The following is a 26,621-nucleotide window of genomic DNA, read 5'->3' as shown; positions in this document are numbered from 1 at the left end:
CTTGACGCAAGCCAAACTGCCTCTTTATATATCTGAGATACAAGCTACAGACCAAAACAAGGATGGCAAGAAGGTTTCTTCAAAGAATTTGTATTTATACAGAGTTTTCTAGTTTGTGGTCTTGAGTTGATATGAGAAAGTATGGAGAGTGGTCCAGTGACATGAGTAAAATGTAGAGGGATGGATAAAAGCAGGCGCTTTTTGTCCGTCTAACTATCATGACCCTCATCACTGTCCATGGGGCTGAGCCATTCCGGTCGAGGATCATCGACATTAGGTAATAACACGATACCGCTTTTGTCGACATATAAAATACGTTTTAATCTAACGCTCCTTTTACCGCATTATGAAGTACAAATTTGAGCGCAAAGTATACATTACCTGAAAAAAGTATCGAAAACTCTGTTTCTGTGAAACGCTCAAACAGGGGTTGAGAGATACATGGTTGCCGCCTTTGCGCGAATGTTTCAGTCAATTATAATATTACCATTTCAGATCGCCGAATGGAATTCACAGATGGGGTTTGTTTTTGCCGCTCCCAAATATCGCAGGATTTTTGTCGACAGCGGGTTCAAATCTAATAAAACTTACATCGTAACCAGCATTCTTGTAAGTAGCCCTAACTTAATATAAAAGGTTGGCTAAACGTTTCGAATAGCACGCATACACTAATAGAAACAACAAACGATAAGCGTTTTAACATATTACTCATATTAATGTTAATATGATGCCTAAACTTCGACACAATGGGTCTTTTTCAAGTACTAGAGTGAAAAAAATCACAATACAGTACGACTTTATCAAGGACTTGTTATTTCTCTAGGTCATGCGGATTGTCTTAGTTTCACTCGATTCATAAGACAACCCTCACAACTAGCCATCGAGTACTTAGTTTTTGCTTGAAACGTGGCAACGAGCCATGGTTTAAGCTATTTTCCCAAAGTATCCGTTCATCGTCGAATCGTCATTGCAGGAAGAGCCGTACTTAATGCGACGCAAAATGGAGCCTGGCGTTAATCTTACCGGCAATTCGCAGTTCGAAGGTTACTGCAAAGATTTGGCCGACCTTATCGCCGAAAAGCTCAACTTTACGTACGAGTTGCGGCTAGTCAAAGACGGAAAATATGGAGGTCAAAGCGCCGACTCGGAGTCCGGTTGGAACGGAATGGTTGGAGAGCTCATCAGAAACGTACGTACCGTGACGCAGTCTATGTCTTTACTTTTTCGTCTACCTAGAAGAGGACTTTACTCGAAGACCGTTGTCGCCCCGGTGTGCTTTCAGCTCCCAGTCATCAATGTCTACCATGTCATGTTGGACGGCTTCGTCTTCTGACTACTTGACATTTTGCAGCCCGGGATCATTTCATATCACCAAAGCAGGTTTGCGTTACCGTCAATGGTCGTAGAAGGCTCGCTCAAGTGAAAAGAAAAAACCGCGTTTCTAGTTGAAGGAACTCTGAAACTACCTGGGACAGTCGAGAATGGCGTCGATTAGGATGGGCAACACGTATTCCAATTCTGCGTCTAGCAGTATCTTGACATCAAGGGTCCTCAGCGTCAATCCACTTAGTTTTCCTTAGTTTACGTGCTAATGTATAAGCTTGCTTTGCTATCCGACCAGTGATACATGAAGGCTACGGTGCTATTCAGGGTTGTTGCGATCCAGCGCTGTACCTGTTCTGTGATGGCTTTAATAACCTGTGTTTTTCTCAAACCACAGTTTTGTCGACATCACGAGGTCTCTGATTACCCTTCAAGTATCTTTCTGCGCCTTGGTAACTTGCGTTTATATAGCTTCCGTTTGTGCCATTCCTGTCTACCATATGTATCTCTCTCACTACCGTTACCTTTTACTCTCTTCCCATTGCCAATCCACCGATTCAACTACGCCCCGCAAGTCCAGCAACGTACTTTTTTTCTTCACACACCGCTTGCTTGAACATGTCGCAGTAATTTTTATCGCCTCGTTAAGCTTTGATGTTGCGGGAGACTTGCGCATGTCAGCGTAATCAGCTTTTTAGGAAAAAGGAATAACCATGAGACGGGACAGCGTAACAGCTGTTACCCTGTCAAGTGACAAGGTGACGGAGACAGGAGACACCTGACGAGTGCTGCATCAAGAGAGAGTTGATGAAGAATAAGCCTTATACTGCCTCAAAAAGTGACGACACAAAGATAGAGGGACAAGCAGGCAGAACAGATGACCCAACTAAAGGAATGGGAAACTTTCTGGGCCATTTGTCAGAAAATGGTGAACTCTGCTCTTTACATTGTAAGCTCCATGTTGACGGGGTTTGAAACCAGTACGTTAGTTTTGTCTCCGGTTAATTCGATCAAGTTAATCAGAATGCGTTATTTTTAATTAGACCTCTTTGGTGTTTGCGTTTGTGAAATGTAATATTAGAAATCTTTGACTATTGCAGGAAGCGGACATGGCTATCGCCCCGTTGACAATTACGTCAGCGCGTGAACGAGTAATCGATTTCACAAAACCCTTCATGTCACTGGGTATCAGCATTATGATAAAAAAACCAATGAAAAAAAAGCCAGGCGTGTTCTCGTTTATGAATCCTCTATCACGTGAGATCTGGATGTGCATCATCTTCGCGTACGTCGGCGTGTCCGTCGTTCTCTTTCTCGTCTCACGATTCTCGCCCCATGAATGGCGCTACGAGGAGACCTTCGTCGGACCCACCGTCTCCAACGACTTCTCTTTATACAACAGCCTCTGGTTCTCGTTGGGGGCGTTCATGCAGCAGGGCTGTGACATTTGTCCAAGGTAGAACACTGAAACAGAACAGAGTGGACACTACTTAAGTCAACAATTAACAGTTATAAATCGTGTGTATGTACACAGCCTTCGTACATGAAAGCAGCTTTGCAACTTTATATGATCACCTTAAGAGTCACTTATCACATCTTAACTTAGAAAGCAGATTGTCATTTCACTTTATATTCATACGGATCCGCCAGCGCTACATGTTCTTAAACGCACAGTCACGAACATTCAAGCATCAATTGTTTTTGCACCCATGCCATTAACATCTCTCAATACGAACTACCAACGGAAGAATTATTTCGTTAGTTATTCTTTATGTTATTTGTTATAAAAGAAACAGCACCTTGATTGGAGTTTATACTAGGCTCATCGTCGTTAGGCAAATGTCGATTGCATGGTCAGACGCGTGCGAGGAAACAAGAGTCGATATGTCCTTTGTTCCTCACGACCTCCTATTGCATCGTTATATTATATTATATAATTACTTTGTACTGAAGGAGACTTTAAGATAAGCGACTGTAGTTTTTGCGCGTCATACAATAAACTATTTGTCAAGCATTACGATTGCTGCTTTGAAACGGCTGCAGAAAGAGGAATATTTAGCAATTAACTTGTAGTAGCCAGGACTTAATGCAAGATAACGAACGCGTTAACGCTAGTTTTTTCCATATCGTTCCTAGAAGTTTATTTTAAACCGCAAATAGAGCTCCTTTTCAGGTGCTCGCACTTAGTCGGACTACCCTATATATTATAGACCACTATGGCGGCCATTACAGCTTGGACATCAATATTTGATAACCAAAGTGATAGCGTTTCCAATCATTTGTACGATCAGCAAACGCCTGGGCTATCGTTCACAAAGATAATTCGTGGCTTTATTTTTATTTTTTTTAGCGCGTAGAATTAAAAGCTATTACTATTACTAAGCTATGACGAACACGCTACATCTGCACCGTACTTGAAGGACATGTTTTGTCGAGAGTCTGCTAAGGTGCCTTCACAGAGCTACTTGTCTTCAACCCCTTGTAGCTTCTCGTCAGAATTCGAATGCGGCGCAAAGTCCTGTTGATTCCCTTTGCGCTTGTTCCTTTTATACAACTCATTGCCTATTTCGCTTCAGCATGTCGACTTCAACTACGTGGAAAGAAAAGTCAGAGAACGAAGAAAACGTCAGAAGGAAACCTGAAACTGGCAACAAGGCAATATACTAGTGAGCAGTGAGCTCCGGTTATTTCCTGCGCGTAATATGTGCTTTGAAGTTCTTATGTTGGCTTTCTACCTGGCGCGGCTACAACCTGCCGCACTGCTATTACGTATTTACGCACGTTACTGCTGCTGCTGCTGCTGCTGCTTACTCTTTCCAGCCAAGGGTCCTTTCCGAAACTTCGAAAGTCGGGAGCCGGCGGTGAACTGTCGCTATTCTTGTGTGTACAAACATTGCAATGTACAACTGTGTGTGCACGACTGCCTAGATAGTAACGACTGAAGAACGGAGCGTAGCTTACATTTACACAGGCTCGATGGACCGTTTCAACAGCTGCGCTTTTTTGTCTTGGCTTCCTTTCGGGTTTCTTTCGTTGTGTTGCTTTCAATCGAACAGTGGCTCACGACGCAGTTCGTCCGGAATCCAGGGGCGGAAGCGCCTCGGGTGTTTTCGTCTTACTCCCAATCTTTGATGCCATTCGAACACCCTTGCCGTTATCATTCCTAAAATCATTTCGATGCAACGGCGTCCGCCTTCCTCTCTGATCGAGAAAGCCCCTTCCCATAGTGCGATCCAGTCCTGAGCAGAGCACTTTTCCTGCCGCGCTGGGGCGGCTTAACGACTTGTGACAAGGTCTATCCCAAAAAGCTGTGTAAAGCCACCCTTCCTCGGAACGCTTTATGGCGTTGCAGACATCAGAAACCTTAACGTTTCTCCTTGGCCTTGTTAAGCTTCCAACCGTTGACGTAAAGTCTCCCATATGATAGCTCAGTGAACTAGACATCACTTCAAAAGGCTTCAGGGTGTTCATCTATCGGTCGAGCGAGGTCGTTGTACGGCTACACTAAACACCCAAGCCAGACTTCATTGTAGTAGGCAGTAACGGGGCATGGCACGCATTCCGCGACGAAGTAGTAAAACGAGTCACAACAATGAGATGCATACACACTCCAAATGCTTTCGAATCGAGAACTTCACCCATTCGGTTAATATATCAAATGATAAACGATCATGGTAACATGGTTCAACAACGAGCCGCCTAGGATCAGTGGGCACCTATTTCAGTTGATAAGATTTTATATCCCTGTGGCTCATAGTCCAAAACGGTCTAGCAGATGACAAGCTAAAAAGTGCCGCCGCGCCAATGGCAATGAATGACTGGGAGAGCTGAGACGATTCAATAAACGCTAGTTCGGTTTTTAGGGTAATCAGTATCTCTGACTATTGTTATTCTCAAAACGCGAACAAACGAAACGTCACACTGGTCTTCTAGGCTGACTGATGTATATGCACGCGGTGGATTTACATTGGTTCAGCTTTCCAATCTAGACAAACGGTAGCACTAACAGTCTTAAGCAGACTAGTGACATTCATCGAGTGATTGTATTGTAGTATTACCAGTGACGACTAGGAACACGTGCCATTGTATAAATGCCGCAATTCCGCCGCTGCGCCTTCCTCGCTGACTACGCTGTCTTTTATTTGACTGATTTTAATCAGAGTAAAAAAAGTTTTTATTGGCGCTATCAAGGGAACGGACTTTGCGATCAAAGTTGACCTGTCTAATCATGCTAGCAGCAACCTATAAATAAATCAATACCCATATGCAGAACATCTTAATAAATAGTTGTATCCAATAGAAGGCTTCACAACTCGCCGGCTGTTTGCTAGTTGCGTCCGCTCAGATGATGATGATGATGACATGCGTGAGCGGCTTCTGACCACGTGTTGGCTTTTTCGATCTGCTTTCTATTTGTTCCTGGATGAATGTCTTCATTAGATCAGTATCCGGCCGTATTGTCGGGGGTGTCTGGTGGTTTTTTACGCTAATCATCATTTCATCGTATACTGCCAACTTGGCTGCGTTTCTTACTGTTGAACGCATGGTGACGCCTATCAATTCTGCGGACGATCTCGCTAAGCAAACGGAGGTCGAGTACGGCACACTTGAATCCTCGTCTACGCAAGATTTCTTTAGGGTAAGAGGATTTCTTTATTCATTTTAGTAGAACTTGCGTTACCAGGTAGCTTATATACCACTTAATAGCCTAAGTGGTATAGAGGCTAAGTATGGTAAGTAAGCATATTCACAGTCTTGTTAACAAGTGACACAGAATCAGCTTTCAATCTCTTATGTAGGAAAGTTGTCACACATACGAGCTTCACTAGCCTTTTCAATCTGTGGGGTGAGTTTTAAGCTTCATCGTACTTATAGAAGCGCAGCTTTTCTTTCAGAAATATTTATAAAGTAGTTTTTTAATTATTTTGTATAATGTTTAAATAACCTCTTACTAGTTCGTAATTACTAGGCGTAACCCGCCTGTTTACCCAGGGTTCGTGAATCTTTCTGATTCTCAGGTGCTGTCAGAATTCAATGATTGCTAATTGTAGCAACGCATATTTGGGTGCGTTTGTATTCTAAAACATCCTACATATTTCGTACGATTGTAATTGGAGGTACAGGATATACCTTTTCCGAACGTGTGACAAAAAAAAGACAGCAGTGGAAAAGTAGTTCTACATATATATGCACACACCTTTCTTATAGGTATAATTCATAAATACTTAGCACACCACTTGTGTCAGATCAAAAACTATTCCAGCCAATCACCGGAACTTTCTGTTTCACCTACCACATACAGCAAGCCGACCTCGTCTGTTAAAGGGTGGCCTGCTTCTTTCAGTGTTAAACTTATTATACGAATAGATATTTCATTTTTTATTATAGTATTATATATAAATATTCTAGAAATGTATGTTTCTTCAAGGGTAGGTATCTAATCTAAATAGACTCATCGATATGCAGAGTTGTCGAGATATATTTATGAGGGCACTGCGTGACCGCGTAAAATAGACGACCAAAATTATCTGGTTTGTCTCCACATTGAGAATCTGTTAGGAAGCTGAAGCCAGTCCCTTGGTAAACTTAGTTCCAGGGACCGCAAACTATTATTTGTGATATAAACGGATGATAGAAACGACCGGTAACGTAACTGCATCGATATGATGAGAAAAATCTACAGTGCAGGCGGAGCCCTGCAGGTCGGTCCCGGTAATAGTGTTAAAAAGGTGACATTTTTTTACACACAAGAGAAATATAGCCAAAAACTATATGATCATAATACAAAAAACTTAATATATATCATACGTTTAATGGATATGAGGAAGTGCTCCGTTCAACGGGCCGTTTCGGATATGCCTGAGGATTAGGACCAGGCATCCCATTGAAATCGATGCGGCTTTAGGAACTTTATTACCGCCGCAAAATCCACTTTGTTTATCTTAACGACTATCATTTATATGCCTTTTAATATAGTATTTATTTGATGAACTATTATTTAGTTACTATAACCTACATCTTGGTAAACCACAGCCGATGTAGGATACAATGATGTGACACTCGTTTACAATTGCAATAGTCAAGTGAGAATTTCTTTTCTGGGATATGACCGATCGTGCAGCAGTGGGTACTGTGCCAGAAAGCCCGGCCTATGGAACATTTGTTCAATTTTATTTCGCAATTTTCGAAATTAGAAAACGTGATTTGTTTATTTTCGAACGTGAATTTCATTTTTCCGTTTAGCCCCATCTGCTTTGGTTGTTCGCAGGGCGTCAACGTGTTTAGCATGTGGATTTCTAACATCTTCAGCTGAGGATTTAATGACACCTAGCCTTAATATTTACTTGCTCGTTTTAGGTAATGAAGTTGCGGGGGCAAGCCGCAGTAACCTAACACTAGCCAACCTAAATTTAAAGATTTCGGCGTGTGAAATATATATGAAGTCAGCCGCCAGAGTGACAAGAACTAACAGTATGTTTATGAGGTACTGTATATATAAAGTATAGTGGTCCATACGTTATATTGAGTTCTCATAATTTTACTCAGACGATTATTAACATAATACAGACGCCAGGTGACTTTCCTAGACAGAGCAACCGGATACTTTGACGGCTCCTTTTATTAAGCCTTAGTATCACGCTATGAATGGTTTACTGACTTGCTTGAAAACCAAACCCATTAGTCATAGACTCAAGAGGTAAGCTTCGTTATTTTGCGACTTTCTGAGGTACCAATGAACTGTGTCAACTGTTACAAAACATTTCAGAAATCGTGTACATGACGGTATGATACAGCAATCTTGCGTTCATATCACGAACGCATTAGTTCCACCGATTGGCTTTTTATGGTTCGTCATAACACGTTTGTTGGCTTTAGATGTCGATAAGCTTTTTTTTAATGACCAGTAGCCCACCAGTTTTTAAACTGGACCCCATTATGATCGCAAACAGAGTTACAGAACTTATTTATCCTCGGAGCGCGATCGATTGAGCAAGCCCAGAAAAACCTTCATGGAACTCCCAAAGGTTCTTACCTTCTTAGACAATCTTCTACATTGTCGACGACGGCTGACCAAACAACTTTTATTTTACCAAATGTAATGAGTTTAGTGCGAAGTCAATTGTGGCTTTGCTATCACACCTTAGGCAAGGCAGACTACTATGATCAAATTATCTGTGCCGACGGATTTTGCCTGGGCAACACAGCATCCATCTTCTATAGCAGTAAGTAATAGAACTTTCATTGGAAACTCTTCAGGTTTTTGCAGTTCACCCCGCATACGTCATCACTTGAGCTTCAAATGAGTTTCACCTTCTCTAATCGCTCTATTGCTCGATTTCATTCCATTCAACTTATCTGTTTAGAAATCGAAGATCGCCGTATATGCGCGTATGTGGGAGTTTATGCATACTCGAAAAAACGTGTTTGCTGCAACCTACGAGCAAGGTATTCAAAGAGTGCGTGAATCTAAAGGAAAGTACGCCTTTTTAATGGAGTCTACAAAAAACGATTACATCAATGAGCGCCGTCCCTGCGATACCATGAAAGTCGGCGGAAACCTTGATGCCAAAGGCTACGGCGTCGGAACGCCGCTTGGATCGTCGCTCAGGTTAGTCTATTTGAAAAACATCATAATATTCCAATATCAGGGAACATATATAGAACCATTTAAAATACTTTGCGTCACATGGATTATACAAGTCAATGTTGAGTTTATGTAACTAATTTGACAGATATGCCAGATACCCTAGAGCTGTCACCAGAGGGTAACAAGCGGCATGATCAATTCCAATTTCTGCCGCATCTGTAGCATCTACATGTGTTGTTAGGCTCGTGAAGACCTGGTTTTCTGCAGAGTCTGTGGTGGAACTCACGAATAGCAATGCGAGTGACGACATTTCTGTTTAACTGCTTTATTTCTTTCCATTCGTTGTTCCTTATTACACTCGAAGCAAAGATTTCCGCATATTTTCGCTTTTAGCTTCCAAGGTTCTTGGAACCTCCCGTTGCTGGGAGCTTAAAGCTACGACGTAGATCCTCGGGCCGTATTGGCGAGTCGACGAGGGGCTACGCGAGGTGATTTTGGATGACTATGTATAGCCTCACTGCCCGTTTGAGCACGCAAGCCTTTATGCGATTTAATTATTTGCGATTTTTCGCTGTAGGATTTTCTCAAATGATGTTCAATACATACATTACTGTCGAACAAGTAAGGGCCGGCTGTGAAAGGCAGGCAATAAGACGATTCCATCGCCCATATGATCAATACTGTCTTTGCATGTTTCGGTCACGTGCGTGGCGAAACTCCGTTTCTGACAGAAAAGAGCAACGCCGATCACGGAAATCGCTTTACGTAAACAGGTGACCTGGCGAAATACAATATATCAGTAGCCGCTATCCTACCTTTCCTACAAAACATCATCGCCCTCGTTTTAGTCGTATCTAAAGTCGGTCCCAAATGTATGATTGCCGCATGGAACTGAACTAGACTTTGCCACGCTTGAAACCTAATCGACGTGTATAAATAAGTCATCTGCGTGCAAGGTGAAGGCTGATTTCTCCGGCCCTCGTATTTGGTTTAGAAGACCTTTTAGCAAGATGGAGAATAGAATGGGTATATATATATATATAGAGAGAGAGAGAGAGAGAGAGAGAGAGAGGACGAGAGAAAGAGTGTGTCTGCTCAACGTTTTCATTGCGGTTCCACAGAAAAATAGAATAACCATTGAAGACCAAATGATGGGACGGTTATTCTATTTCCCTGTAGAATCGCAACGAAAACGCTAAGCAGACTCATAAATACATCAACCTCGGCTAGCGTGAGCATAGCCTTGTCCTAGGGCATCGAGTCGAAGGCTGCCTTGCAAATGACAAACACCGCGTATAGCGGATTGTGCCCCGTGATCAACGCTCGTTTGACGTCAATCATCAGGATCCTGCAGGACGCCGTTTCGGCAGAGCGTTTTTTCGGGAACCCATGTTGCTTCGTAGAGTTAGCATGTATGTCTTCTGAGCGGCTGTTCAGTATCTTTGTCAGCAAATCGAAGAGCAGCTTATAGCAAACGCCTCTTCGCCGCTTCCCGCCATGACGGCGACGCGGTTGAATCGGCCTTTCTTTTAAAGATTATTGATCGGGTAACATCTCTTTGCTGAGCTGGGAGTGCACCAGTACGTAAACGCTACTATTAAACAGCGCAGTTTGGACGCCGCATTTGAGATGCCTGTAGCGAACCCTATATGGATCAGCAGCTTATTTATTACGCAGACTAAAAACCTTGGTTTAGTTCCCGCTCTGTAAGACTTGTTGAAGGATATTATCTTGTACTGAGATCCCTTCCTTCCACGCTGCGGCGAAAAAGGGCAGGGCGCGTGATATCATATCCCTTTACAATAACACGAAGTGATCCGTGAGGGCTGAATAATCAGGCAAATCGTTGATGGTGTGTGTTAGATACTTGCATAGTTCACGCTATGATTGAAAAAATTTCCAACCATTTAAGATACTGTTGCCTTTATAATGTTGACAGTATTTTTGACAGATCGTCTTCAATACGGAGGCTAAACAGTAGAACTTGGGCTATACATTGACTAGAAGCCTGAAGCTCATCTGGATTCTCTGAACAAAATTACAGATACGCAGGCAAAATATGTCACTAAACTGTGAACGCGGCGCAATGCTGAAACGTTTCCTGCAGATATTAACGTTACGTATAATATACGGCAGTGCGTCATTGATGATCGGCTTTATGTTATTAGGTGAAAAATATATGAAAACAATTGTCGTATTGTTCAAACGACATTTTGCCAAACACACATACCCAAAAATACTTTTCTGCTACGCACTATGTTTGTAATATGTTTGTAAACATATTTCTAAAAACAAATTTGTTTTTTACATTGCTGCGCGGTGCAGTGATAATGTTCTTGCTTTCAATAAACGTATGTGTTAAGACGAACTTCACGACATAGTTTTTTTAACATACAATGCAAAGAATATTTTTTCAATCCAAGTCTCGGAGAGTAGCAAATCGAGTCCTCAGCGACATTTGCACGTTAGCTAGCTATATGTACGATGATGATCACTTAAGATTTCCATTTAACGAAAGGGATATTCCTTTATCTATAGATTTTTTTTTACTATAGGAGGCGTTACAGTTAGTGTATCATACCATATAGTAAAGACAGTGCTGCATATTGGGGTTTAGAGTCTCTTTACTTGGCAGTCAAGTAATCTTTACTGGCAAGAATGAGACGCTACGTTTTCAAGTTCCCCCCAAAGTACGTACTGCTCTTTAATTTAGCAAAAAACTTAAGGCTGATTTAGTTTAGTCTTTAGTATCAATCGGTCTCGATAATCTAGTATAACTTATCGAGATTGATTCATAAAATATTAGTTTACTTGCTACAATATAGTATGGTTAATCGAAGGTACACTAAAGAAGTTTAGACATGTCTATTCTTCTTCTTCGTAGGGTCACACTCGACACACGGTGAATGCTAAGGACTCTAAAAAATGGTTCCGCATAAATCCGTGTTTGTAAAACCGATGCATTAAAACGGCAATATTATTCAACAATTTTATATTGTAGTAACGGGTGGATGACCTTTTTTGTATAATAAATATTCTCAAATATATTGGAATGAATTCGCTGCATAAAACAGCTGTTCAGTCTATAGAAACAAGCAATCATCCTGTCGAACTAGTGCTCCGGTATTTCTTAGTCATCTTGGTTCGAAAGGGCACTGAAGTAGATTCTTTCGGATAATCCCGAAGACGCTAACAAGCGGCTTAGCGTGACTGTGCCTTACGACGAAACAACATAGCAACGAGGGTAAAAGACGAGGTTGAACTAAGTAACTAAGGTGTGCTTGCAAGCTGACCGCTCGAACGTTGACGAAAGGTCATAGGTTCTGGGTAAACGAACCGAGCAGTAGAGACCGCTCTTTCTGACAACGATTCGCGGTATCTAAACCTGCATTTTCTCTGGCGGCTTTATCTCGTTGCAGGGATCAGCTAAACCTCGCGGTTCTTTCATTCAAGGAGAACGGCGACTTGGCCCGTCTGCAAAACAAGTGGTGGTATGACCGCAGTGAGTGCAAGACTGGAGATGCTAACAAGGTACGTAGGCTTATTTCAGCAGAAAATAAACATGAAGGCAGAACGAGCGTGCACGCTCGTTTGGCCGTATAAAGGAGAAACACCTGCAGCAGCGGATGCCAGAGCAGATAAGTGTATGCATACATAAGGCTTTACCGATTTCGCAATCCTCCTTTCAGCTTCGGGTTCAGGCAAGTAAACAACTTAGAAAACATACTTACTTTCTGAGCGGCACTGGGAACGTTGCAGCATAAACAGTTTTATAGGTTGCTTCTCTTCTACACACACACACAGTCTATAGGTTGATATGCACGTGACACCAGACCTATTTGTTTCCGAAATACCTTCTGTGGGTTAGCAGATAGAGGGCGGTTAATCCTAATGTAATTCATTCGGCCAAGTATATTTTCATGGAGCTGGAAGGAGGAACAGCGTAACAGCAATTGTATAAATCGTATATGAAAGTATCAACATCACCGTTCGACTATGACTGATCCTATGGTTGCTGTTTAGTTAATAAGTGCGAAGCTAATTGGTAGTACAGAGCCTGGTAGACGTTTCCAGTTGCAGACACTTTGGAAGTGACGCTACGTATTTCAATATTGTTAGATCACCAGATGTTTGGCTACTATGCACGGCATCGAGTAATTGGGTCCACGAAGGAAGGCCGGCGAGTCTACTACATACGTGGAATGGGAAGAAGGGGATTTCAGGGGGTCTCTAACTTAGCTGAGCCGGTGCGGTCTCCCTATTCCCCATTTTCCTGCGCGCCCATCACACCAAAACGCCCACCCAGCCACTTCCCTACAACTACAACATTGACTACTTCTGACTATTCCTAGCGCTACAGCGGCGGCATGGGCATAAGTTGCTATTTCGAAGCAACGTAGCCTACCCATCCAACTAGTAACTGGGCAGCTAGATTTGTTTCCCTTCTCCGACGAATAGCTGCATAAGCAAGAAACGATGGTGCACAGGGATCCCTCGACCACTGCTTGTGGTAGCATGAGCGTCCCGGACAAAATCCTATCTCACTTCATTATTTACAGATCTTTGCGAATATATTTATCTCTACTGCATAGAATACTTAATATCCACCTTTTCTTCATTGGCAAACGGAAACTAAATGTTTTTTTACTTTAAATAAGGCAAGCATTTTAAATGTAGCACACATGAAGTAAGTTGGGTTATAAAATCTGCGCAATTGAATGTTTGAAAGGCGCCTCATTTCAAATATGATTCTGAAAAGTGCAGCAGCATCCATTGGCAACACTTCTTGAAGTCTTCAGGTATTCATATCATCTTAATCTTCAAAAGCTTATGTAAGCTATTATTATAATAAGCTGCTTCAAATAACAACATTGCTCTTCTTTTAGTTTACAAACGATCTCGGTAAATGCTCGGTTAAAATTCAATACAAGCAGATTGGCCATGATGGCCTGCTGTAAGAAAATTGTGCTTTTATCCCATACTTGTAACACCCGTATATCGTTTAGTTAGCGATTTCTGTAGCACCTTTTCGCTCTCATAGTTCCCACCGCCTTTTATCTAGCACCGTAAAAATCCGAAGTGACCCATTTTTTGCAAGCTTGCTAAAAATGTTCCTTAATTTAAGTGGGTACATGACTAGCCGCATCTCACGCTATTATTTATTTGTGTTACACAGACTCATCATTGGTTTTTAAAGCTGGTCTTAATTAGCTTGACTTTTTTTTTGCCAATTATACTACGCAAAATAGAAATAAAGCGTCATCTATGTTTGTGCGCGATTTTTTTTTGTCATAGTGAACAAAGTCATTCTGTTAATATTAGTATGGAGACCTCTGTCGGTAAATGAACACTTTTAGCGCGTCCTAAGAACAATGTTTTTTGACTTAAATTTTGTAAAAATAATACAAAAACAAAAAATAAACAATGTCTTAATTTACTACAGAGTTGGAGCGCTTAGTAACTGCTCGCTCAAACAGCTGTTTTTTATCGATTGCTTTATTCAGTAAAATATGCCGGAAGAACAGTGTCATATTTTTGGGAGTCTATCTACCTGTATATATAGTTTTTTGTGACGTGTCAGTCTCAAAATACGAATGAACTCTGTTAGAAACGGTAAAATCCTGTAAACATCTCAAAAAAGGCTCTAGCAATACTCATATTTTGTTGGTTAGCCAAACCTTTTCCTTATTGCGATTACACAAATTATTGTTACAGTCGTTATCGTTACCGCATCTGGTCTTTGCAGTTTATTGTGTATAAGTGTTCATTATGTTTATGTTAATTTTCTCCCAGAATGTAAGCCGGAAATCTTTTGCGCGATCAAATCAACATTTAACGTGGGACGATGCTTAGCTTCTAATAAACAACTGTGTCCCTGGCAAAAGTAGATAGCCATTTAACGTCCAGCTGATCGTGTTACAAGCCATAATTCATCTGTCGTCAACCTTCACTGAATTTGTTGATCAGTCAAAAGCCAACTTCAAACGATCTATTAGGCCATCCAAGGGTTGGGCTACACCAGCAAAACATTCAGAAAACTCCGTTCTATAGAGCCTCTAAGCTCGAATTCCTTACAACACCCATGGTGACCACATAATCTAACTCGTTGTATTGGCTATTGTAAAAACATGCTCTTACAGCGGTCCCTACAAAAATAGCTCTGTCTGAAAAGCAGCGTCTGAATATCACTGCTTTCAGCCGTATCCAAGCTGACCTAAGGTGCAGCGCCTATCTACCTGAAGTCAATAAACCTTTTAAAGTTTTATCGTAAAAATCTCGAAAATTAAATGAGATGAAATTTCATTCTAATTCGGTAATGGCAATAAAGGATAGATCTGATCTATTCGTACTTGATCAGAGTGAAGAACGTTTGACAGAACGGGATTTATGCACAGCACTCATCCTCTGTGTGCAAAAGAATAGTCTCCATGCAAAAAGATTGTTGACGCATCATCTTATTGCTATAAATTTCCCTAAGACATATTTCTGTTTCTGGTCCCGGTAATATAAAGCAACTTCTCTAACATTTGCGGGTGCGTCTTCTTGATTTTTGTGAACGGTATATTTTCAACAGTCTTAAAATGATCAAAAATAGGTGTGTATCTCAACTATATCTCCATTATAGTGGCGTTTATGTGCTTCCATTTTTGCATATACATTCACAATTTTTCCTTCCTACCCTTGGTTAGACCTTAATTCGTACGAAACAGCTTAATATGCAATATAGGATTATTTTTTCAAAAAAACGTTCGCAAGATTTAATTGGAACGTCGAATAGACATCACGACATCTAAGACTTAGTTAATCTTAACTTTTTAAGTGCTTTTTGAGGACTCATACTTACGTTACGTCCTCGTTTTTGCATTCCCATATCCGAGGTGTAAAAGGCCCAGTCTTCAACAGATACATTTAGGTCAAGTGTTTCGGTTCACTCACTTTTGTGAGTTATTTACGGGTCCATATATGTTTACCGATAGCAATGGCAGCACTATGTGGATCAGCCCGATTGTGCATATTGTATATAGACTTTGATTAAAGTTTATATACAATATATACATCAAAGGTACATAATACAGTGCATTGAATACATCTAGAGACACTAGCATTCTTAGAGTAATAACCTATTACACAAACTTCTATTTTTTACACATTTACACGAAGTTTTATTACTAACGAGGCCTCGAGCCAAGCTATTAGAAACTTCCCTATTCAAAATGACGAAAAACAGCCAGCAACTCACCCAAGAGTGTGAAAGCAGGTTTGCGGTCAAAACGTATAGCACTGAGCCTTGTTGAACTTGGTTGGCTGATCAAACTACGGATTTCATAGCTGAAATGTTGTACTGTATTCCGGCCTGTGGGTGAATTGTCATTCCGGTAAAATATTGGCATTTTTCTATATGCTTGAACTATAGTGTTTTCCAGGGCTTTGCACGCAACATAATTAAATAGACATACATTAGCGATATGAGCCTGCTATCACTGAAGTCTGCCTTTAAACCTTTTTTATGAGTAGAACAAACGATAGCCGTCCTATAAACTTCTGGTGCGTCTTAACAAACGCAGAGAATCGAAGAACCCGTGAGAGCAGGATGCACGCAAACAGCTGAAACCTGTTCATCACAATAAACGGCAATACATCTGACGTTCTGCTCGTTCTCGACTAAACCTTCTTCAAGTGTTGCTAGATGTTTACCGAACAGACATTGACATTCTCAAAAGGTTCTTGTAGGGTAGCAGGTGAACTCCTTTGATTTCATCGCCGAACTTCGTTGACTGTCAGATATATCGAAGTGATGCATGTTTTCGGCTCCTTCACTGTCTATAGTGAACGATCCTCCTGCGAACGTAGTTCTATACGCTTTTAAAATCCTTGTTGCGTCGTATAGCACGTCTCTCGCAACATGTTGCCGTTTCATTGCCTCAGAGATTTCCTTTTGGGAGAACAGGATAAAATCCTTGTTTTTGGTCGTTGTAAGGACTCGGTGTAGTCTTGTGGTTTGTGTAACGATAGGACGCATACGAACGTTTTCATCACCATGAATCTTTTCATTAAACCCCGCAGATATGTTAACAGTCAATCACATATATCGTTAACTCGCCGAGTTCTAAAGAAATGAAAGCCAGTCTAGTTGGCCGACAACTGATTTCACTATGGAGAAAGTTCTTTTTTAGTAGTCTAAGATTTGAGTGAGATGGGTATTTCTTAGAGATGAATCTTGTAATCCAGTAGTCTGACCTTAGAGAACCGAGTTGAACCCTTACTTTCGAGACTGAGTCTTCGTTACACAAAGCAATAGCCAGTACAGAAATGTTTTTATAGCGATTTCCAATCTTTCGAAGGTTTTCTAATCTAAAGATTGAGATCACCTGATACTACGTCGGTGTGCTGTGCTGTACTATAAGTCTTTGGAGCTCTTACTTCAATCTTTTCATAATGCCTTCACAAGAATCTCAACTTGCTGAGTTGCAAGATTGTTTAAAATATATATACTTGTACATATTCATCTTCATTCGAAATTAACCGCAGCGTAGACCTGCATGATCAATAAACTCGTATTCAAAGGTGTGGAGCATACACACTGCAATTGAAGACATTTCTGTCAATTTGTCATTTATTGTTGTTGATTCAGTTCTGATTTCTCTGTGTTTGCATCTCTGATTGCAGGAGTCTACGCAAAACGAGTTAACCCTGAGCAATGTCGCCGGCTGTTTCTATATCCTTATAGGAGGTCTCGTGCTAGCCATGCTTGTTGCCCTGTTAGAATTTTGCTACAAATCGCGCCTGGAAGCCACACGATCAAAAGTATGCAGCCCATGAATTTGCTCCATTGTCATCCTCAGTACGTTGAATATGGAAAACATGAAGTTAATCTTTTATTATATGCCAAGATTAACAGCTCAAGCCAAAAGGTTTATAAATTATGGCATTTTAGCTACCGGCACATGCAGTTCTAATCAGCTAAAAGAATAGAAATGCTTTAAGAAGAATAGAAGTTATTATTACTCATTTTTGGCTTTCATTGCAGACGACCATGTATAACGCAATGAAGGCAAAGGTCCGGATGTCGATCACAGGCACCCAGAACGGGACGGGTCCAAGTGGTGGTGGCAATGTCGCAGGGGGCGTGGGTGTACAAGGCCTGGCCGAGGATCGCATTAGAGTGAGTTATTTTATGCAAACTGTCAGCCACAATCCTGTCATCAAAAATACATACGTCTCTACACTCTTGGCCTATATTCGACAGTCAAACATAACATTACATAGCCTACAAGTTTAAAAAAAGCTGGATTTTGGAATACACTGGCAAACCGATGCTTGTCACTAGATTAAAACTTATCCAATAGAAGATTTTGTAGTTATTTAAACACCAGAAGCATTGCGTCCACTTGATTTGAAGCTCACTTACTTTCAAGAGCTTCACTGTGCTCAATTTTTACTTGAGGAGCGCATTCGTCTGTTCAGGAAATTTTGTTACACGCGACCCCTCAGCAGACGTTGACTTCATCTCACATGTATTCTAAATAAAGCTAAGTTAGAAAATTTTTTTGTTATTTAATTTCTTTAAATGACAAAGGTAAGTAAGTGCGTGTTCTGCATTGAGATTTTACTAAGAGTGAAGCAAATATTGAATTTGAAGCTTACGAGAACTACCCCTGCAAACGTATAAATCTCTGACATCGTAGGTCACTTATGTTAAACTTTCACTTGCCTTCTGAGTGCTTTGACTTTTCTCAGATTTTTAGAGCCCCGGATCAGCGATATAAATCGATTATTCGATTAAGCCATTCGAAGCATATAAGAGGTTTTCTGCTGCTTAACAACTTTTGTCCCATATTCTTAATAATATTTCGTGCAAAACGGGGCTTATAAAACTACTCATGCCAGAATTTTAAAGGCTAGGCCAACACTTACTAATTGGATAAGTTCTTCGAGCAGCCTATTACTGAATCCACAAAAGTACATCAATTAGAGAGAAATGTGACATGGCTGAAGCAGTCAAAATATTAGCCGTTGGCAGGTTTATTTTAGACCAGCCAGATTTCCAGTGTGGGTACCTTAACGAGTTGTCTACCTGATTGCTGACCCAACCGCTGATGGAACTGGCAACTCTGATTTATAGTAAAATGCTAAGCTTCATTTTATATAGCTGGCATTTTCTTACATATCAGAGAAAAAAAAAAGAAACATTCATGCTTCCAATAGAAACTTGACCTCAAGAAATTCCCCATCGAAAAATACGCTATTGTACGTCCCCAAACTGGGCTATCGTATTTTGTATAGACGCCTTAGGCTTTTTAATGAACTTAGGTTTTTCTATGAACTTCCGCTATACCAATGAAAAAATGAAAGGATAAGACTTTTAATTGGGTCGTCAGAAGAGACGCCGTTGTACAGGAAAGAAACACCAATACGATTTCAACTATGAGCACCCTATGCTTGTCTTGCTGTGCTATCCGGCTTTAAGAACGAAATCTGCTGTGTTAAGCACATCAGCTCTTGCGATCTGACACGATGATTTAATTGAAGCATAAGTCGACGTTCAGTCCTGGCTTTTCTCATACTTGGATGCTTCTAGAAATCCCTGGCGGAAGCGGCGCTTTACGGAGACTCTCCATCGTCACCTGGTTAACCCGGGAATTGAGCTTCCGTGGCTGACGACGGCGCTCAAGCACTAAGAACTACAGCTATTTGTCGAAACGCTCATCACAAAAGAACAAGACATCGTCCTGTACAATCAAGATGGTTTGAATCTAAGCAGCGTGCGTAATTGTACGGAGCATTCTACCTATTATAAACAATGAGTTAGCCGTCACAGCAACGTAGGTCATATATATATATATATATACCACGAAAGCTATAACGCAAGCAATTGGAATTATGATTTGCACCAATATAATAGTAAATCTGTTTTTATTGCTAACTGATATGTATTATATCCTGCACACCCCTGCTTTCGATGTAAGCACAAAACATTTAGTTGCATTGTGCTTGCGCTGCAATTGTGCATTTAGTGGAGTATTTCACGCTAACACTGTATATCGATTTAAATTTACACAAGACCAATGTATTCCTTTAACATAGCCCATCCATTTACGTACTTGGTACCGCTTGCTCTGTGGTAAATCCCCCTGTTTAACATTTCCCGCACATTGTCACTAATGATGTATTATCACGTAATGCTATTTACTGAGGCTTAAATCTTTTGCGAAAAATTTCCGCACATATAGATCCAATATTTGCCATGTTAAAGGATCGAAATGTTTGAGTTATGGTAGAGTAAATAATACGATGCCACATATCGGCGCGCAGTCCACATGTTTACTTTTACTAGAGCGCTTATTTCAGCTTTCCTTTTAGTAATAGAGAAGTCACTGGTCCTGTTAAGTCAAAAGTGATGTCCTTTTTTGACTAGTCTTTATCATGTCGAAGACGTGCTATAGGCTATGTTTCATATGGCCAGACGGGACCCTTAAACTGTGGTTGTTATAGGATTTCCTGATTTCGCTGTGATAGACCCCTAAAAAGTCATCCCAACTATCTGCAGGTATATATATATATATATATATGGGGATAGCCTTTGATAATTACTATGTGACGGCCGCAGACATCCGCTTATCGCCGGTAGTCATACCCTAACGATTATGTAATATGGATGAAATCGATGTATGCGTGATGACTGATGACAAAGGAACCAAGAAAGGTAATTGCCTGAATTTTTTATCTTCCAGACAAAAACGTAAAAAAATCTTTACTATCAACAAATATTTGAAACGCGACAGATCCTATTATTCCTATTATCGTAATTTTTATCTCTCTGCATATATTATTTTCATTGTGAGCACTGTAGTTCGGGTATTCGCCAATGGCACCAGCAATCACAAACGTCGCGGCGAAGAGAAACGTTGTCAAGTAATGATGATGATGACCGTTTTGTTATTTCTTTTCGTGTTTAGCTCGTGTTTCTCTTTCCAACTGTAGCTTGCTCTTCGCAACATTTAGAGGACACAAACCGTGGGGTAACATTGTTGCTATGAGCTTAAGATAAAAAAGAAATTGTTAACACAAGGGAGTGAGATAGACAGGTCTTGTCAATGCAGCTCCGGTAGCTGTAGCGTCCGAGATTCCCTGCAAACTTCCCTGGCGCTAGCCATCCGAAGAAATAAAGAATAAAAATATACATCTTCACTTAGCTGCAACCACGATAGCTATTAATAATCTACTAAGTTGAGATAAAACTGGAATGGATCTCGGTCCACGGCGAGAAAGAATAATCTAACATATCTGATTTCGACCTGCGAGGAATATCGCACTTAAAGGTGCATCGCAAGAATGGTGCTTCGTCAAAATAGACGCGAAGGTTGTTTGAGACACCTTATTCTAGAATGATCGCCTGCAGTCATGTAAATGACAAGCCATTTAAAAACGCGGAGTACCGCAGACTTCATTGGTTTGATTTTCTCTTTGGAACCTTCCAACAAAGATATACCTCGATTTCCTATTGGTATGGACTCTTCTTTACGCTCCGTTTAACTTCAAACTAAACCCCTTATTGAAATACAAAAATAATAGCTGGCAATTATTTCATTCGTTTATGAGTTTAACCATAACTATGTGAGCCCTAACTTCGATAACGACTTGGTACACGATTCAGTGTCTGATAACAGCTGGCACAGGCGTAGTTTTGCCACCGTATTTTTTGTGAGTAAGCATGACAACCGTTTTTATAATTACAAGACGCACTTAGTAACTTCGTTAAAGTAGCGGCATGGAATTTGTATCGGAATAGAAAAAATTGCTTTAGTTAAAGCCACTCGCTAGCCATATAATAGTGATTTTCTCTAAAGAGTCTATATGGAATATATGAAATTAACGATTACTGATTTACAGTTTCACAACCCGGGACCACACCTGATCAACCCGGAATTCCTGGACGACCGGATATCTGTCAATACCCACACTCAGGTATAGAAATAATTCAGTGCAAGCAAAATGCTGAAGACGGATCGCGAATCACTGCTGCATTTTCTTCAACTATGTCGATTGCAAGAAATTACTGATAATTTTTAAGAATCGTCATAATTTAGACAAAATAGTGATATCTCTCCAAGTAAACATTGTACCGTTTTAATTTCTCCGTGATAAAGAGAGACGAGCTTCATACAGCTGATCGCCTTCGCAAGGAAATGAACTAATAACGAAACTTTATTAAACAGACAGCCTGGTTTCATACGCAGAGTACTGACCTGACACAGCTCTCTGGCAGAAACCGTTTGCAGGATTTTCAAAGCTTTCCAACAGCTCAGAAAGTCAGTTAAATTGTTTTCGGTTCGTTTTATTATTGCAAATTTGCTGTTTCTCCATTCATTATTAGACAGTTTGGCTTTAAAGAATCGTAGTATACGTGGAACAACAGCAGACGGTGCTCGAGCAGACACCTTAGGGAACAAGAACAATAATGTGGAAAAAAAATGCCTGCATATAACTACATATATGAACTGGACATGCTACTGTAACTCGTTAAAAATAATCCAGCGTACAACGGTTGTCAATGGGAACAAATCAATGCATTATTATTTTATTGTTATAAAATTATTGCATGGCAGATGGCACGAAACGACCTTCGAGGGAAGTGATGTAGGTATATGAATCTCTTCTTTTTATAGAATCTTACTGCTGAGATTTTTGACGCAGTGCCCCACACGAGGGATCACAATACTTGCTAACTAGAGCCAATATTTAGACATTCACAATTGAAATTCATCAGTGTCTAGTCATGCCGGCTTCTTCCTCTACCCTATGGGGAGATTCTGTTCTCGTATATCGTTTCACCCGTTCAATGTAAATGATTATAGCTAAAATGCAATTATACGATACGCTAATACATATATTGATATATATACACACACAATACGTACGAGTGGATCTACATAGATATAGTGCGACGATTCCCACAAATCTTTTGCGGTTAGATGATTTGAGTCAGTAGTTTGTTGGACCAGATCGGCTAGTAGAATTTACTTAGTAAATGGTCTAAAATTGAGTTTATCGCTTGAGATTAAATGATGATCTCGCTGAATAGATGGCGCGCTGGATTCGAACGGACGGGTAAAAATAATCAAACGTAAAACTAGTAAATGGTTGGACTTGTTGAACCATACATGATAAGACGACTAGACAAAGGGCACGCGGAAAGGGGAGGCAAGCTACGTACCAGTTGAATTTATACTGTGTGTGTGCTACAACTTATCCGAACCCTTTCGTTTGTTACAGATTGCTAATATTACCATTCCTATGAAATTATGTCACGCTAAGGAAACTGAGATTAATGTGTAGCTGATCTTAGAAGAGAAGCTCGTATGTTGTGATGTACTCTCGAAAATTCAAATTGTCAATGGCGGAAAATACAGTTAAAACGAAGCAGTGTTAAAGACGTATACTAGACAGGTAAGACATCGTAATGTTTTATCTAGCTCTCGCTCACAGGTAAACGTATATATATATATGCATACCAGTATAGTTCCATAACCTTTTCTATATATTGGCAAGTGCGAATGACCTTGATGTACCTAATACGATAATATTTGTTATAAAATATATTCAGTATGAGCAGACTTATGGGTAATAGATGCCTGGGAAAATGGCAGGACGCTCCCAGCCAGCGGCAGTAAGCGAATTAGCTTGTTATAAACTTAACAGCTTAATGGTGCTAGACAGAAATGTATGTCACGTGCACAAGACAGGCAACCATACGTATGGCACCAATAAAGGCTTACGTGCAGAACTCCATTATATTCATGGTGTTCAGGCAAATCGTATCCGGCAACTTCCGAAACGAGTTGTGCGCTTGTCATTACAAACGTACAATAGAGATCAAGAGGCGTGTTGTTAACTACAAACACAGAATCTGGTGATAGCCTAATTATAATTACAGACGAAGCGAATACACACATGATAGCTGTACTACACATTAAATTGTGTCCCGCTAGCATTCAAGCGATTCCGGCGCTGTGTTTCTACAGTTCAATATTTAGTTTTCATCTAATAACCAGTACTGAATAACTTTCCTCCTATTAGCTCCATCATAACGATATGGATGGTTTTCCCGTATGCTTGACTTTCCCGTATGCTTTCTGCCATACGGTCGAAGGCCTCACTCAATGTACATTTAGAAATAACCCGTTTTCTATCGTACCTCACCTACACCTGACTGAGCTTTAACTAACGTAGTAAAACGACACAAGTACGTACCACTAGATATATTAGCAGCTAGTACATAAGCTCTTATTTAGGCCTAATGGTACCACTATTTATTAATGAAAAGGCATACATACATATGAATGTGCTTAGCATCAAGCTCGTTCTATTTATCTTTAGTGGCTCATAGGTGACCACAATCAAATCCGTTTATTTCAACAATTTATTTCATTATTTCGAGGAACTCCCGCAGAGTGACTTCAATTATTTCTTTTATCCTGATCCCATTACCCTAACTTACTACCGCCTAGGATCGCTCCAAAAAGTTCACTAGCTGTTCACAACACCGATAACAACAAGTATGTGCGATCAAAGAATCTAGATATTTGTTATATTTCCCTCGGTATTTGGATACCGTGTCTTATCGATCAGTTGTAAAGCTCGCCGCCGCTTCGACCGACGCTTTTCGTCAATCACGTACCGCAAGCGAGCGATTTTAGAAGACCAACATAAAGGGTTTTTCGGGTACAGTTTCCGCATTAATAGTTCTCCTTCGATTGTACGGTAGTATCAACTTCACTGACAACTCTACGGCCAACTTCCGGTGATGTACGTTACCGTTTACAATTGCCCGATGGTGGCTGATTTACACGTATTCATGTTATTATCTGTACTGAAAAAGTAGAAAACTAAAAGGAAGAAGAAGAACGTCTATAGTGCGATACTTCTCGTTCATGCATGGTCTGCCCCGAACTGACAAATAATAGAACAAAGTGGAATATATATATATATATATATATATATATATATATATATATATATATAATACGAGAAAGCAGCCGGCAAGTACGCTAGACAAGTTGACTTAACCTTTAAAATAGCTGTTAATTTTATGTCGTTAGATTATGACTATTCTCTGCAAACACTTTCTTTTCTCTAGTTACTACTGTAGGAAGATACATAAATAGACAGGAAGGATACAGAGACTGTATAGCGAAATAGTAGTGTTTATTTGTGAGACTGTGTGTGCGTGAAGAAAAAGAGAGATCGACTCAACGGGATTGAGAATATTTAAGAACAAACACACAAATGTAATGCTGAGGTATAATGAATAACATTCGTTGGATAATAATTTTCTTCATTGGGAATTTAATCTTTAGGTTTTTCTTCATAGGATATTCTTATCCATAAGCTACAACCTTTCCAGTACATTGTATCTGGTATAGAGAAGTGTTGCTAACTAAGAAGAATACATAAACTTACATGTGAAAAAAATTTGTGTTAACTATTTTCGTGTTTAATCTTCAATACTATTAACGCACCCCCATACATATTGCGGAAGAGCTTCTCCTGTTTTTAATAAGTGAAATTATAAAATATTCGCCAATCTTCACCTTTTTCAACTCTGTAATCGAGCTTGATCTGAGCTCTTCTACGATTCCTCTAGAGCAAAGCGTGAGCTTGAACCACCGTAAAATAAATTTCACATTTTGTATATATCCTAGGGAAAAATGTTTTCTTTAATTAGATTGTTAATACTCCAAGTAACAATGCATTATTATTTCTCACATAAACTAAGGTAAATCATTTATAATCACCCACACCTCACTTAAACGATGGCCCGGCGACCACGTTTGCGCCGGTGTGTGTGAGATGTTTAGGTGAGACGTTGTAAGTTGTTGCTGTTCAGTGGATATTAGGTAAATGACATACATAAGGAGCTTACTTAAGTTCCAACATTTACCATACATGCATTGCAGGTGCCTCCTATCGGAATTATCCAGCATACTGAGGCTAGCAATGTCTTATTTTCCATGTAGTCCTGCCAGAAAGTCATTTTGTCTTAGTATTATGTCGTTATTATATTTACAAGTAAAGGTATAAGCTTTTTTTTGCAGGAATATCTATACTTTTTTGACATCGTGGCAAAGGACTGCATATTATATTGCTAAGCGTGCTTCTGTCCGTAATTTTGTGCATGAGAACCCCTTCACTCTGTAAAGACGGCAAAAACTCTGACAACTACAGTATCACTACACGAGTATGATCAAATGTGGAGAGTTGAGATGGGGTAAGTAGATGTAACTCAAGCGGTCAAAGAGATAGGCAAATAAAAGTGTGCTTAGTTCACCATATCGTAAATCAACGTATATTGAATTTAATTGGAAGTGCCAAATAATCACTACTGACTAGTTCATAATTGGATCTGCTAAAATACCTTTTTTACGAACCAACCTTGCCGAACGCACAAGGTATTTTCATTAGCATTATACGAACGATTTGTTTCAGCATAACATCGCAGCCATTGCTAGCGTTATCTTTCATGATAAAAAAAACCATGGCGAGCCCGTTGTAGGCCAGTAAATACTATCTAGTTCTGACGCAAACATAGTTACTATCTTCCATTTTACGATCAATAAGATTCAGATTTGATTAGATAAGAACGATGCCAAAATATGGCATTTTTAGGTTCATATAAAACTTTTACAGAGCAGCTGGACTAAAGTGAACG

The 26,621-nt window shown here is 40.2% G+C and overlaps 1 protein-coding gene and 1 long non-coding RNA gene across 2 annotated transcripts in view; one reads left to right on the top strand and one right to left on the bottom strand.

Annotated features, from left to right (window-relative positions):
- The window catches only part of LOC111271410 (glutamate receptor 2), a 113,626-nt gene extending 88,013 nt beyond the window's left edge, over positions 1-25,613 (top strand). The window contains exons 9-18 of the mRNA XM_022852160.2: positions 496-609; positions 974-1,189; positions 2,424-2,779; positions 5,764-5,962; positions 8,688-8,932; positions 12,331-12,442; positions 17,579-17,716; positions 17,940-18,074; positions 21,803-21,877; positions 23,186-25,613. Coding sequence (XP_022707895.1) covers positions 496-609; positions 974-1,189; positions 2,424-2,779; positions 5,764-5,962; positions 8,688-8,932; positions 12,331-12,442; positions 17,579-17,716; positions 17,940-18,074; positions 21,803-21,877; positions 23,186-23,248 — 1,653 coding nt within the window. The 3' untranslated portion in view covers positions 23,249-25,613. The remainder of the gene's footprint in view (positions 1-495; positions 610-973; positions 1,190-2,423; positions 2,780-5,763; positions 5,963-8,687; positions 8,933-12,330; positions 12,443-17,578; positions 17,717-17,939; positions 18,075-21,802; positions 21,878-23,185) is intronic.
- LOC147751998 (uncharacterized) lies at positions 12,255-13,455 on the bottom strand. Its single transcript, XR_015315310.1, has 3 exons — positions 13,109-13,455; positions 12,643-12,837; positions 12,255-12,385 (listed from the first exon to the last, which is right to left on the bottom strand). It is a non-coding gene; the product is annotated as an uncharacterized LOC147751998 (long non-coding RNA).
- Positions 25,614-26,621: the final 1,008 nt, after the last annotated feature.

Source organism: Varroa jacobsoni, unplaced genomic scaffold, assembly GCF_002532875.2.
Source record: "Varroa jacobsoni isolate VJ856 unplaced genomic scaffold, vjacob_1.0 contig00584, whole genome shotgun sequence".
Classification (NCBI taxonomy): domain Eukaryota; kingdom Metazoa; phylum Arthropoda; class Arachnida; order Mesostigmata; family Varroidae; genus Varroa; species Varroa jacobsoni.
This window is presented reverse-complemented; position numbering and strand designations above follow the sequence as displayed.